This window comes from Monodon monoceros, unplaced genomic scaffold, assembly GCF_005190385.1.
Source record: "Monodon monoceros isolate NGI ecotype Baffin Bay Population unplaced genomic scaffold, NGI_Narwhal_1 Super_Scaffold_5, whole genome shotgun sequence".
Classification (NCBI taxonomy): domain Eukaryota; kingdom Metazoa; phylum Chordata; class Mammalia; order Artiodactyla; family Monodontidae; genus Monodon; species Monodon monoceros.
The window spans coordinates 70257504-70272759 of NW_021703782.1; the positions used below are offsets into that span (position 1 = coordinate 70257504).

The following is a 15256-nucleotide window of genomic DNA, read 5'->3' on the forward strand; positions in this document are numbered from 1 at the left end:
TCCAATCAGTTGAAGGCCTTAAGAGCAAAGTCTGAAAGTTTCCTGAAAAGAAAGGAACTCTCCTCAAACCTGCAACACAGAGGCTCTGCCTAAGTTTCCAGCCTGCTGTCGTGCAGAATTCGGACTCAAAACTGCAACAACTCTTGCCTGAGTTTCTAGCCTGCTGGCCTGTCCTACAGAATTCAGACTTGCCAGCCTCAAACTGTGTGAGCCAATTCCAATTCCTTAAAGGAATTTCCCCTCCCTCCCTCCCTTTTCTCTCTCTCAGACATACATATTTCTCCTATTGGTTCTGTTTCTCTGGAGAACACTGACTAAAACACAATTACCCTTTCTTCACGTGACAGTCTTGCAACCATGCCTCCCTTAAAGTAAATACATACATGGTTCTCTGTTTTAAGAAAAGTCTGTGTGCCACAGATGACTCTGTAGATGTTCTCTGTGACCACACAGGAAAGATCAGGCATATGCATCACCGTGTGGGGTACTGACGTGCAATCCTTAGCTGGCGGGTCTACAGCTGGAGGATGACCGAGCTGTTGGCAAAAGCCTCTGGGAAGATTGATCCTAGGGAACTAGAACACAGTGCTGAAGATCTCACGGGAGATTGTTTATCTCCCAGCACTCATAACAAGTTTTGTTAACAAGAGACAGTAGGTGAGGTACGATGAGAAAAGGTGTCTTTCTAATGCTCCCTCAGATTTTGAGAATATGGCTTACTGCTCTCCAAAACAGTGTGGGAGCTGAGAGGAGGGGTGGCTGGCTGATGTGAGGGCAAGAAGCCAATCTGTAGATGGTGTGTCATCTTGCATATACTGTCAGCCTACTTTCATTTTTGAAGACCAGGTTTTAAGTTTTTTTTTTTTTCAGGACAGTCTTGATTTTGGTCCTACGATGAGATTATACATCAGAAGATGTCTCCAGGTTTTTGGCCTGGAGAAGATAGCTATCTTATCATAATGCTTCTGTGATCACCTTCCCGTCTCCAGGATTTTCTTTATGTTACTCTCCTCAGTTAACTTGGCTGGCCTCTCACCCCCTTTCTCCACCTTTCCAGACTGTGAGCTTCCTTTAATGCCTGTCTCAAATCGCAGTTCTCAGGACCGCAGTATGACTTTTGTGGACCTGAGACACTTTTGCCTTCACGGGCTCCTTCTCTCACTCAAAACAAAACAAAACAAAAACCTAAAAATCTGCTTCACATCTGCATTGGTAGAAAGAAATGTAATCCACACCGGAATATAATCCACATAGGAATATAATCACTTTTTCTTTTAATTTTGAAAGAAATTCAAAGCTTCTCATGGGCCCTTTAAAATATCGTGGGCCCTGGGCACTCTGCCTCCTGATGCTGCTGGATGATAAGTCATCCTCGTTCCTCCTCCATAAAAGTATCCTATACAGATGCCTCTCTCTTAACTTATTAACATAGAGAGGCTCAAATTCAAATCCCAGCTTCTTCACTTTCTAACTATAAACCAGAGCAAGTGATTCAAACTTTCTGGACATCAGTTTCCTCTCTTGTGTAATTCTTACCTCATACAGTTGCCATGGTAACGTGAGACCCTGCATATAGAATGCTTAGTACCTGGTCCAGAGCAAATGTCCATTAACTGGTAGCTATTTATATTTAACCTGACATTGGTCATCAACTATCTTGATTTAACCATCACACTATTATCTACCTTTTCACTTATGTTTAACTCCTGTATTAAACTAAACTCCTAGAGGGATGGGACTAAGTTTTAGACGAGCGGTTCTCAAACTACCGTGCATCAGAATCCCCTGGAGGAAGTGTTGAAACACAGATGGCTGGGTCCCACCCCGAGTTCTTGATTCGGGAGGTATGGGGTGGCGCAGGTAATATGCCTTTCTAGCAAGTATCCAGGTGATGATGAGGCCTGCTGGTTTTAGGGCCCCATTTAGAAAACTACTGTTTTAGAGAACTCTGCACCCTCCCAAAATCTAGCACAGAGAAAAGCTTTCAAATACTTCAGAGTAAATTATTTAGGCAAAAGGTAACACAAAATCCAGCGGGAAAATCTGTCCCCTCCTTCAACTGTGAGAAGATTTCCATTACTTCAGGGGCTGGGCAGAAAGAGATGAGCAAAGAAATCTCATTAAAAGAAAAGGGGCAGGCTTCCCTGGTGGCGCAGTGGTTGAGAATCTGCCTGCTAATGCAGGGGACACAGGTTCGAGCCCTGGTTTGGGAGGATCCCATATGCCGTGGAGCAACTAGGCCCGTGAGCCACAACTACTGAGACTGCGCGTCTGAAGCCTGTGCTCCGCAACAAGAGAGGCTGCGATAGTCAGAGGCCCGCGCACCGTGATGAAGAGTGGTCCCCGCTTGCCACAACTAGAGAAAGCCCTCGCACAGAAACGAAGACCCAACACAGCAAAAATAAATAAATAAGTTACTAAACTCCTACCCCGAACATCTTCTTTAAAAAAAAAAAAAGAAAGAAAGAAAAGGGGCTAGTGGCACAATTGAACACCCTCATCTGTTGGGTTTCAGGGGCATGTGCAAAATGCAGACAAGAAGCCAAATAACAGCTCAGCCAACTCGAGGCTGCCTGTGTTCTGAGCTCAATCTATAACAGTGCCAGCAGGGCTGCTGGGATCCATCTGCTACTCTCTTTTTGATAACAGATCTGAGGTCCCTCTGGAAGGAAATAGCTTGACAGGAAGAAAGAAAGATTAGGCCAACTTAAAATGTCTGGATTTATGAAGCTGCACTTGAATATGGCACAGCTTTTAACTCTTTATGGCACTTTGCTAAACGTCAATATACCCCTGCTATTCTTTCTGATTTCTCTGTCCCTTTCATGGAGAAATGTGAATGCCAAAGCCCTCCTGGACACTTTCTATTTATACATAAATTAAGGTCACAAGATTCAATAATGAAGGAAGCCTTGAGATCCTCCAGCCCAACGCACCGATTTTATGGATGAGGAAACTTAAGCCTAGGGTTAATCCTAAAATACGTAACTGGTAGTGGTAGAGCCAGGCTGGAATCCAGCTGCCTTGACTTGCAGTGGGTATGTAGTGTGTATAGTCCTTTATGCTCCTAAAATGAGTAGGAAAAAGATATCCTAAATGTCCATCAACAGAGGAATGGATAAAGAGGATGTGGTACATATAAACGATGGAATATTATTCAGCCATTAAAAAGAATGAAACAATACCATTTGCAGCAACATGAATGGACCTAGGGATTACCATACTAAGTGAGGTAAGTCAGAGAGACAAATATCATATGATATTACTTGTATGTGAAATCTAAAAAAAATGATACAGATGAACTTATTTACAAGACAGAAACAGACTCACAGACTTCGAAAACAAACTTACCGTTACCAAAGGGAAAATGTCGAGGGGGGGAGGGGATAAATTAGGAGTTTGGGATTAACACATGTACACTACTATATATGAGATAGATAATCAACAAGGTCCTACTGTATAGCACAGGGAGCTCTACTCAGTATTCTGTAATTACCAATATGGGGAAAGAATCTGAAAAAGAATGGATATATGAATAAATGAATCACTTTGCTGTACACCTGAAACTAACACAACATTGTAAATTAACTATACTCCAGGATAAAATAAAAATTAAATTTAAAAAAAAGAGTAGGAGGGCTTCCCTGGTGGCGCAGTGGTTGAGAGTCCGCCTGCCGATGCAGGGGACACGGGTTCGTGCCCCGGTCCGGGAAGATCCCACATGCCGCGGAGTGGCTGTGCCCGTGAGCCATGGCCGCTGAGCCTGCGCGTCTGGAGCCTGTTGCTCCGCAACGGGAGAGGCCACAACAGTGAGAGGCTCGCATAACGCAAAAAAAGAAACCCAAAAACAACAACAACAACAACAACAACAAAACCAGAAAAAAAAGAGTAGGAAAAAGATATCTTTTCGCCATTACATTTTTTTTTTTTTTGTGGTACGCAGGCCTCTCACTGTTGTGGCCTCTCCCGTTGCGGAGCACAGGCTCCAGACGTGCAGGCTCAGCGGCCATGGCTCACGGGCCCAGTCGCTCCACGGCATGTGGGATCCTCCCGGACCGGGGCACGAACCCGCGTCCCCTGCATCGGCAGGCAGACTCTCAACCACTGCGCCACCAGGGAAGCCCCTCCACTACATTTTAAGGAGGAAACATGATTTTCTCCTTTACTTAGGTTACTTTTCACAACATGCCCTTTTGTCCCTGGAAGCAGGAGGGCTTTATCAGAGCAACCGAAGAGAAATGAACCACCGTAAACAGTTTTAGCAGGACCTGGAAACTTGAGGGCAGAGACAATGTCCATTGGTTACCCAGAAACTTGGCCAGAGCAGATTCTCAAAAACCAAATGGTGAACGGACGAATGAATGAATTTCTGGTTTGACGGTTATTTGCCAATTTTTCAGTCAATTAAGGAATGAATGTTTCACATTAAGATTTTAAGCCTGCTGTGGATTCTCCTCTTTCTTTATTAGTAAGTTAGATGCTTACATGAAACCACAATCACCTTTTCCGTACGATAGGCAGTGTGTCTGCTGGAAAAGTACAGGCTTTGGAGGTGGAAAATTTTGAATCCCAGAGTATTCAGTCTGTTTACTTAATTCTAGGCAAGTTATAGAAACTTTCTGAGCCTCAACTCCCCTCCCCCAACCAGTATGTGTAAAATAAAGATAATAATACTACTTGAGGGTTTTTGTAAAGATTAAATAAGATAATGTGTGCAGACTGCCTTGCACTATGAGTAAATGTGTGTGTCCTCTCCCCTCCAGCACCAACTGCCTATTTAAGGGTAATATAGGTATTGAGTAGGTGAAGTAAGTGTAAGTATCAGGAGAGTAAGTATAAGACTTTGGATGGAAACTGAAGGGACTTTTTTGGCTGAAAAGGTACACAAATCATCATTATCATTATGGTTACCCAGCAACTGCTTTTATGGATGATATGCTTTGAAATAAATAAAAGCAAAGCTCCTATCATCTAGGTATTCTTCACATTCCATAGTCCCTCACCATTTCCCCAGTTTCCAATAAAACAGTTTTCTGGGAAAAAAATAAACTGAGCTTTTTGCTTACCCTTTTGTTCTTGGTTTCCTTGTTCTGGGCTCGAGAAACTCTGTCTCCTCCTCCATTTCCGTGTCAGGGATTATGTTCTTCTGAGAAGACTGTGGGGAAAGCATTTCCCATTCACTGTCATGGGTGACAGCCTGCAACGTAACTGTATCGGGGCCAGTCCTGCCTTGGCTCATGCTTTTCCATGATTGGCTGTCCAGGCCAGAGGCCTCCTCTAGTGCTGAAGATTCTAGAGGCTTCATTTCTCCCAGAATCTGCATTTGGGGGCCCTTACCCAAGCTGTGATCAGAGGCTGGCTCCACAGCCTTGCCAGACCATCCAGGCCCTGAGTCCCTAGTCTCCGACGATGCATCACCAACCTCACTACAGCCCAAGACCATCCAACTCTGGTCTTGCCTAGGGCTTTCAAAAGATGATCTCTTACCATCTTTGGAAGACATTCTCTCTGCAGAAAGATGAATGCTTTCATTTAAGGAAGCAGGGTGATGTGTGTCTGGGAAGCATGCTAACTGAGTTCCTGGCAGCCCCGTTTCTTCGGAATCTATGTGAAACTCTTCTAATTCCGACGTGATTTCTCTTGCCTCACAGGCCTCTGGCTCTGGGGGTGAATTTTCTTCGTGCTTTACAAGTATGTAATCCATGTGCAGTGCATGATGATCTTCATTCTTCTCAGTGTACCTTTCTTCCCCGTATTCTGATTTTATGTGCTCAGGCTCTTTGGTAGGAATTATGTTTTCTTCTTCCAACTCTAATATCCCCTTGCTGGCACCTAGAAGTGGAAGATGAAGGTGAGAAGGAGAGAACAAGGCTTAATTAACACACCGTGTGACTTGTGATCTTTGCAAATGATCTATCTAAAGAGAGAGAGTTTAAAAAACATTTTTACCTTGTAGAGCTGTTTAATTTTTTCAGACCCTCTCAAGGATACTTATTAGACAAACGGTAGAAATTACTGCGGTAAGGCAGGACTTGGTTAAGCATGCACTGCAAGTGTAGTTAGTTCCTCTATAGCCACACTGGCAGGGAGAATGTGTTTTACAAATGCATCGATTGAAGGAAAGCAGCAGTTTCTTGAGGGTGGAGGAATGAAAGGTTTCTTACCATTTGGTGGTCCTATGTCTCCACCTGCTGGTGAATCTGAATGATCTGTTTCTACTTCCCAGTCAACGTTTGACGGACACAACTCAATGTTGGCGTCGACTCCGACAGGCAAAGAAATGGACTCAGGGTCTTCATGAACATGCAGCACAACCAGCGGGCATTCAGGCTGTCTGTTTGTGGCCTCAGCGTGGTTTTCCTTGTTTCTTTCAGCAGGGAGGGAAGAAAGCAATATCTCCGTGGCTTCGCTCCCCAGAGGCTCATCATTCTCTGGAGTTCCAGCTTCCTCTGTGGTTTCGACACCAGGAGTAGGTTCCGTGAGATAGGACAAATCAAATGGAGGTGTGTAAGGTGCCAGCTCTTGCTTTAGGGCATCTTCCAAGGGAGGGTCACTGCCATAGACAAAGTGTTCAGGCTCTTTCATTAAATCTTCATCAATATTTTGGCCCACGACTTCATACTCAAAATCACCCCACGAGGCTTCAGAGGAACAGATATCTTGCTTCCCTGCCTCCCCATCAAATGGCATTTCAGGATTTCCTTCTGATAATGTCAGTTTACTCACGTCATCTGTTGTTCCCGTGGATGTGTTGAGACCTGAGGCATCGCTGAAACTGTGGTCAAAGGCAGCTTCGCTGACATCCAGACAAGTGTCTGAGGCTAGCAAAGTATCAGGAACCGTGGCAGGATTCTCAGTAGCAAAAGCTTGCTCACGGTCCGACGGGCCCCCTGCATCGGTCTGATTCGCAGGAGAAAAGTCTTCCGATATCCAAGAGCTGTTGCTATCCACAGTTGGCTCTGGGTGAGTGACACAGGTATCAGTTCCCACGTTTTCAAGCACTGGGATTGTTCTGTCAGTGGGTTCCAAAATTGGTGCTGTATCTGGGTTGGCTCCCTTTTCTGACGCTTTTAAACCTGCAATGTTCTCACATTCGTTTATTTCGGAAGGTTCAGGAGAACCTTTGTGAGAGGCAGGTTGAGATGAGTCATTTGTGTTTGCCTGCTCGCCGATCTGAGGCAGCGGAATTGCGTTTTCAGAAGATAGTTCCGAAGTACACGGGACAAATTCCTGCGCCGGCTCCTGACTGGGTTCTTCATCTCTCTCTGGCTCGGTGGGATAGAACTCACTGGATTCCCCTTCAGGCCCCATCCCAGCACTGACGTGCTGCTTCGTCTCTGGCTTTGCTTCATAATCATGACATACATCAGGGCTCTTGGAAGCCTGGGAATTGCTGTCGTGGTCACAGTGAGTCAGTATATCAGGATTCTCACCATCTGTCTTCACACCAAAGGGTTGTCTCACATCCATCCACAAGTCGGGCGAAGCTGAGGCCAGTTGCCCACCCTCTTGGAAGTTGCCGTGTAAAATATCTGGAACAAACGCACCTTGGGGGCCCTCACTAGGGGTAGAGTCACCCCGTTCAGAGCCTGACTTCTTTGTCAACTGGGTGGAAGAACTGACAGCAGGGAAATCTTCAGGTGCAATGCTTGAATCTGTCATTTCAGCGGGGTGTGATTTTTCTTCTCCCCACCAATTTGTTTCTTGACACTCAGGAGTTGATACGTTAGATAGAATGCATCCATCTTCATCTGTGTGAGTAAATGTTGGGTCTGGCTGGTTGCAGGCAGACAGCACCGTTTTCTGACACTGCTCTTGGGTAGGTATTTCAGAGGTGAGTTTGTCACTGGCAGAAGACATGGTCTGTTCTCTGGAATCCTTGTCTTTCATTTGGTCCGGTGTTACAAGCTGGCTAAGCTGACCAGCTTCTGGGTCTGGTTGCCTTGGTTGAATGTTCCAAAGTTGCTCGTGGGCATTCTCGCCATTATTATCCAGAAAGTGTGACTCGTGTTTATCACCGAAAGGATTGGTACAGTGCGTTTCCAGGGATTCAGTATCACCCTGAATGGGTACTCCCCAGGGACCCACGTTTTGGCGTGGTGAGGAATTCACCTCTAGCACAGCACTTGAGTTAGATAATTCCCCTTCAAATGCCCTCTCAGTTGGTCGCCCTTCCTGTAGGGAGGCATTCCACCACTCCGTGCTCTCAGTGGAGAAGCCAGCCATTTCCAAATCAGAATAATTTTCATTCTTTAGTTCAGTTTTGGGAGGTATTTGCCATATGAAATCTCCCGTCCTCCCTGTTTCTGGAGAAGACCTCGTCTCCTTCTCCACTGCTGTAACCTGTATTTCAGTCTCCTTTAGTGGCAAGAAATTCCCATGATCAGGGCCGCTTTGTTGATTGTCACAGAATGGGTTTGACTTATTCTCATTCTCTGCTGGTTCTGGACTGCCTGTATAGGCAGAACATTCCTCAGACTTGGGATCAGCTGTGGCCAAGGACTTATTAGATTCGTTCAATGAATCCCAAGCTCTGAGTTCACTCTGAGCAACCTGGCAAGTGGCTGAACGGATCTCTTTCTCCACTGACTCTTCATCGCCTACACTATCGTCATCAGAACATGAGCTTGTTGAAATGGACTTGGCGTCCTCTTGCTGCACAGTTTCAGGAATATCACATTCACTTTTTTCCTGATGGCTAACCACTAGATTTCTTTCCTGATATACATCTAAATATTCAGAATATTTGCCTGTCTCAGGGCTAGACAAAGAGGAAAAGGAATCACCATCTACTGAGTCATTCCAAATCTCTAAATATTTAGGAACATTGCGATCTAAGCTCTTTTCAAACTTGTCCATTCTGATTTTCTCCAAACCCTTCATTTCGGTAATTACTTCTACTTGACCATCAGTAGTAATTAGTTCAGATTCTTGGTCATTCTGCGTACTCCAATCATCTTGGTTTTCCTTCTGATGCCCAGTATCGGGGCCTTGGTCCCAGGAAGGCAATGCAGCCGAAGAGTCGTTTAGGTCAGGACTGGATGCACTTGAATGTGTATACTCACTAGAAATACTGTCTCTGTCATCATTTCCCGATAAATTGGCTCCTGGAGGGCTGTTTTCAGTATTCTTAACTTCGAGATTCTTAGTTATCTCAGAACTTGTGCAGTTGACCTGCACATCACTGTCTTTAGGGCCATCCCAAAGGTCAAGTCCTTGGGGACATCCATAAGGTAGGTCTTGGTTCATTCTCTCCGGCTCCAGAATGTTACGTTCCTCAGCTTCCTCCACATCCATTTCAGGTAGAGATACACTTATTGTGGAATTCAGCCCACCTGAAATTTCAGTAGTTTCACCTGGATTTCTGTGACTCGTGAGGTGCTCTTCACAGGTCTCTTTTGCCTGCAGGTGATCTGTGGACACCTCTGTTTGCACATCACAGGGGTCTGGAGTGTAAGACCCCTTCTCATGCTCTAATACCTCCCAGGGTTCCTCCGTTTGAGGACTGGAAGTGACTGAAAGAGAGCTGATTTTGCCTGATTCATTGGAGATTTCTGGATGATCAGATGCAGCTGGGGAAGGGCATTCCTGGCCACCTTGCCCTTTTCCAGAAGCCCCCGAGCTTCCATCCATCAGCTCCTCCTTACTGGGGCACTCCCTACCAGCGGCTCCAGGGGATTCCATCTCACTTTCCTTTTGTCCATAACTGGGACCCCTCCAGGGATCTGAGCATGCAAAATGCCCTGAATTCTCAAGTCTGGTCACCAAATATGCCATATCACTTGGTGGGGTTCTCCTGCACGTGTCCTGCTTCTCAGGACCAAGTGTTTCTGACTCACTGGCTCCAGAGGCTTCCAGCATGTCTGGGATGTGACTGTCCTGAATTTTTTCTAATGAGCTGGACGTTTCAGGAGGTGATTTGCTTTGTTCTGGATCTGTAACATACGATGGGCCGGGTAACATTAATGATGACATGGCATTATCTCTCATAACAGAATCCCAAATACTATTCGCGATCAGCTGCCCGCTTTTTTCATTCAGCATGTGATATTCGTTGGGAGCAGTGTCCAAGCTGTGCTCAGAAGAGGCAGGGAGTTCCCAATCTACCTGATTTGCTTCCTGAAACTCCACGCTCCAGGGTTCTACCTGTCTCACTGAAAATCGGGTTTCGGAACCTTCAGCCATGTACCCTTGTGCCTGACCTTCACCGGTGATGGCCACAGCTGCACTGCAGTCATCCCAGTCCAAGTCGTTGTCCATATCCGAGATGGTCGCAGTAGACTGAGTGTCCTCCAGAATCACTCTGTTCCACAAGTCGAGATTGTCGGGGGCCGCCTGGCAGGAGTTAGCGCTGCTGTGCAGAAGTGTGAGCTGCCGGTTTGTTTCATTGTACAGCTGCATCATGCTGGGGTCATCGTAGCTGGACTGGCTGCTTTCCCCAATGTCATCCTCCACAGAGGTGTCCTGATCATCGGTGGGCTCTGCTTTGAGTAAATCTTTATCTGGGCTGTGAGGGGCATTTATTCCAGAGCTACCATCTGCGTGAGGTGAAGCCCACATTTTCAGGTTCCCAGGACCTGAACTAATTCTATTTCTAGGTGGCTGCTTTGGGGACTGAGGAGGCATGTCAGCATCCCCTGAGGTACAGTTAGCATCTTGTGACTCGAAACCTGCCTCTTTAGCAAATGGCTTGTCTCTGGTTTCTTTTTCGTCTCCAGCAAACGTTGGTGAAGTACAAGAGTCAGAGGTGGAGTAGTTGGTATCTAAGGGGGATGGCACCGAATCTTCCCCTACGTTGGAGGCACTGTAATCGGAACATTTATAGGCTAAGAAGGAATCTTCCCAAGGTGCTAGGACCTCTGACCCTCCTTTCTTGTTACCGTCCTCAAAAAGGTTCCAGGAATCTCCATTTTCGTACACCTTCCCCCTAAGTTTTGCATCCACGAAACCATTCTGATCATCCTTTACTGGCTTAGAACTATTCCATGCACGATCCAGATCAGATCTGGGATTTCCAGATACAAGAACATCATCCCCGGAGTCACGGTTCTTCTTGCCCCAGATCTCTGGAACTGCTTCACTATTTGCATCACTGGGCGAACTGTCTATGAGGTCTTCTGAAGGGAAAGAAAACCCGCTTTTTGCCATGGCCCACTCGTTTGGGTCCCTCACAGAAGGTGTCTCACCACTCATCGGGTGCAGATTCCAGGTATTTTTCAAAGCTTCGGCGTCATCTTCTTTAGCAAATGCTCTCCAGGCTGGGAATGACACTGCAGCAGCTGGTTCCCCGTCATCCGTGGGATTTCCCCATGGCTCAGGCATGGCTGTGGGTGAGCGATCAGAACGCCACAAAGCAGCAAAGTCTTCTATCAGGTGGTTTGTTCCCTGAGGAAAAGCATTCGGCAAATGCGAGTTTTCAGGGGACATATCCTGAAACTGCAAGTTTTTCTCATTTTGGTCTTGAATATTATTGCTGCCCAGCCCAGGCTGACCAAATTCTGACTCCCAGGGACTTGACTTTGGGAAATCAAGAGTCTTGGGTTGAAATATAGAATCTGAGGCTCTCCTATCAACTGGGCTTGGCTTATGATCTTTCCATGACGCGGGGCTCTGGAAGACAGATTCCTGTTCACTGGAACTCCAGGCATCTGCAGTGTTTCTGGACTCAATTTCCAAACCACCCCACCAGCTGCTGCACCGTGCCTGGGCTGGAGGTGGCCCAGTGTGACCCGTGTTGACTGTTTTGGGGGTCATATCTTCTGAAGAGAGTAGAGCTGGTTCTTCAGTGGATGGTGAGGTCTCCACAAAGCTATTCATAGGTGTTGGTGGGACCCTCCTTCCAACATTTTTCAGACTTTCTGGTGAAGGAGATTCATCTTCCACAAACCCTGTCAGGCTCAAATTTCTTTCAGAATTATCACGGGGACTTTCTTGTCTCTGGACAAACTCCTCATCAAATTCCACAAGGCTATCTTTGCCAGTCCCTGACAAAAGAGAACTGGATGAATAATTCGACACGTCCATCCCTATCTCATCAAGCCTTTTAGGCCCCGTGGCGAGCTGTCCTTCTGATGAATCGCTGTTGGGGAAGAAGTCATCTGTTGGGGAGTAATCTGCAGAATGGGAAGATGGTTGGGACTGCCCAGAAACCATGGGTGCTGGGTCAAAGTTGAAAAGGTCAAAGGATTCACTGTGTTCTCCAGATGGGGCGTGCTCCTCCGCTACTGCCCCTTCAGGGATGGGACTGTAGGAGTCAAATCCTGGGAGGAGGCTGTGGTGAGGCCCAGCACCTTCTCCCACTGGACTGTCATCACTGAGGAAAACTGAGCTCTCCTTGGACGAGCGGCTGCTCCTAATGGTGGCCAACCCACTATCCGGGCTAACGAGGTCCACGTTGACATCCACCTGGGCCTGGTTAGAATCGCTGAGATCGGGAGGGTTTTCCATGAAATTCACGGAGCTGGGCTGTGGCTCTATGTCAGAACCATACAACTCCATGATCCCGGAAGACCCCTGGGAGAGCGGGGCGCTGCCTGCCACTGCTTCTGTGGAGGATGTCCGGCTGTTAGAGGCCATCTCTGGACACCTCCTATTGATGACTTCCTTGACCAGGAGAACCACGTGATCACAAGTCACTGAAGGGTTCTCCTGCTGATACACCAGAATCTCGTCACAGCCACATTCAAAGGGCTCCAGCTCCAGGCGAGGGTTCTGGCACTCTTCCAGTTCACAGCAAATCTGTCGGGGAGGCACAGGGATTTGTGTGAGCACTCAGGCTCTCTTAGCTCTTTGCAATTTGTCTTTCTTAATTTTTTGTAATGTAAAATTAATCTGTGTTCATCTGTCTAGAAAGAAGACAGAGAACTGGGAATTGTATAACATAAAATATGGAAAGTCCCACTTAATCTGCCACCAGTGCTTTCTTTAATCCTACCAAATTGGCTTTTTGTTGAACCCAAAATCATATAAAACCTTTCCTCAGTGTAACTTAATACCATCTTCCAACAGGAGTAAAATTCAGCTTTGCAAAAGCGAGAGATAATGCTGGTTGCTGACAAAACTAGGGGAAAAGTATTGGAATAAGGGAAAATGGGGCAGAAGGAAGGCTCTTGCTGGTAGCAGGCAGCCAGGACCTGCTTTAACCTCTGAAAGCCTCAGAAGGCAAAGGAGAACGTAGGAGAGAGAAAGCAGCTACCAGGGGCAGCTTTCTCAACGGCACTCAGGCCCCAACTGTCTCTTCCTGCCCCAGGAAGCATCTACATGGGGCCCAGGACAGACGAAGCTGCCTTGGAAGGCAGGGAGATGTGTGATGGTCAGTGTGAGGCCAAAACTGGGCTGTAGCTCTAGGATTTTTTTAGGAAATGTTGAAGATATTTTGCACACTGGGCATTTGAAATGGCCCCTTAGGACTAGTGGAGGTAATAATAACGACAACAACAATAATAGTAACAACTACAGAGCTCACATAGATAGTAATAATAATAATTAACATTTATTGAATGCTTTCATATGCCAGGCACCGTTCTAAGGGTTTTATGTGCATTATCTCCTTTAATCCTCACAATAATTCTACAAGGTAGGAACTTTTTATCCCCATTTTTCCAGTGAGGAAATAGAGAGACAGGAAGCTTAAATAACTTGACCAACAACACACAGCTAACAAGTGATGGAGCCACATTTTGAACTCAGGCAGTCCAGCTGCAAAGGCTGACCCTTGACCAACTGGGACCACATGGCCAAAGAAGGATTCCTCTAGAGCAGTCTTGACTTTGTGTTGCTCAAGATTTCAAGGAGATGTCTCTTGGGCAAATGGGTGGGGAGGGTTGGGGTGGGGGCCGAGGAGAGTCAGGGTGGAGTCAACTCAAGGGCTTCTAACCCCTTCATCCACTCTTCTACTTCTGTCTGTTTTAGATTAACTAATTTCTAGATTGATTTGCTACAAAAAGTGATTTGAAAACCACTGTATTGGAGGCTTAGGAGACCTAAGTCCTGTCCCTAGGAAACCAGTGACCAAAGATAAAATTCAGCTTTGAAACTCAGTGCAGAGCAAAGCACTAAAAAAGCCACAGGCTGGTGATGCAATTCACAGATGTATGTGGGTCAGAAGGGTACCAAAAGCACCTGCAGCAGGAGAAGGGGGCTCATTCATATCTGGACCTGAGAGGGCACAGAGAGGCTGGAGAGTGACTTCAGTCATATATCAAGAAATGGACCTCTTGGGGGACCGAAAGTGAGGATGTCAAAGAAGGGAGTTGAGACTTTACCTCTAGCCACCTGTGGGTAGACCAGTGGTCTAATCCATTAGTGAGGAAAGGTAAGTGATGAAACCGTTCTATGTCCATGTCATCCATATTATAATGAATTACATATGTTCTCATATTAGTTATTAAATACACCTGCTTTGCTATACCCACTGCCCTATTTTCATTAATTTTGTCTATTTCTTTTCTTTCTTTTTTTTTTTTGCGGTATGCAGGCCTCTCACTGTTGTGGCCTCTCCCGTTGCAGAGCACAGGCTCCGGACGCGCAGGGTCAGCGGCCACGGCTCACGGGCCCAGCCGCTCCGCAGCATGTGGGATCTTCCCGGACCGGGGCACGAACCCGTGTCCCCTGCATCGGCAGGCGGACTCTCAACCACTGTGCCACCAGGGAAGCCCAATTTTGTCTATTTCTTATATTTCCAAAGCCTTGGGTTAAAAGACTCTGTTCTCAACCAAGAAGATCTGACTGATTACCCAATCAGAATTTTAGTACCTGGAGAAAAACGTGTATTTTTTTTTAACATATATGAATGTTTTTCTCAAGACATATCCAAGGTGTCAGCGTGGTTGTGGTCAAAAAACTAACTTGGATTAAAGCTTCAGAGCACAGTTACTAAACACTGGACACCACACAGATGTTTGGTCAGGGACTAAACTTTGTTATCACCAGATAGCAGTCCTCAAGGAAAACGGTACCCGAAGGAGGACTAGCCCTTATTGGGTAAAAAGAGATATGATCTTTCTCTTTATGAATTCAGCCTAGAAACGAAACGGTTATGGGGCTCTTTTAAATGCCCCTATGTGGGGTGAAGGGAGTCAAAAGGTACAAACTTCCAGTTATAAAATAAACAAGTCATGGAGATGTCATGTACCGTATGGAGACTATAGTTAATAATACTGTACTGCGGATCTGAAAGCTGCTAAGAGAGTGGAGAGTAGTCCCCATCACAAGAAAAACCCTGTCATTATGTATGGTGATGGATGCTAACTGGACT

The 15256-nt window shown here is 46.2% G+C and overlaps 1 protein-coding gene across 1 annotated transcript in view; it reads right to left on the bottom strand.

Annotated features, from left to right (window-relative positions):
- PRUNE2 (prune homolog 2 with BCH domain) overlaps positions 1-15256 on the bottom strand; it is a 259577-nt gene that overhangs the window by 73822 nt on the left and 170499 nt on the right. Inside the window, exons 8-9 of the mRNA XM_029201650.1 lie at positions 6165-12738; positions 5067-5832 (exon numbers count right to left, since the gene is read on the bottom strand). Coding sequence (XP_029057483.1) covers positions 5067-5832; positions 6165-12738 — 7340 coding nt within the window. The remainder of the gene's footprint in view (positions 1-5066; positions 5833-6164; positions 12739-15256) is intronic.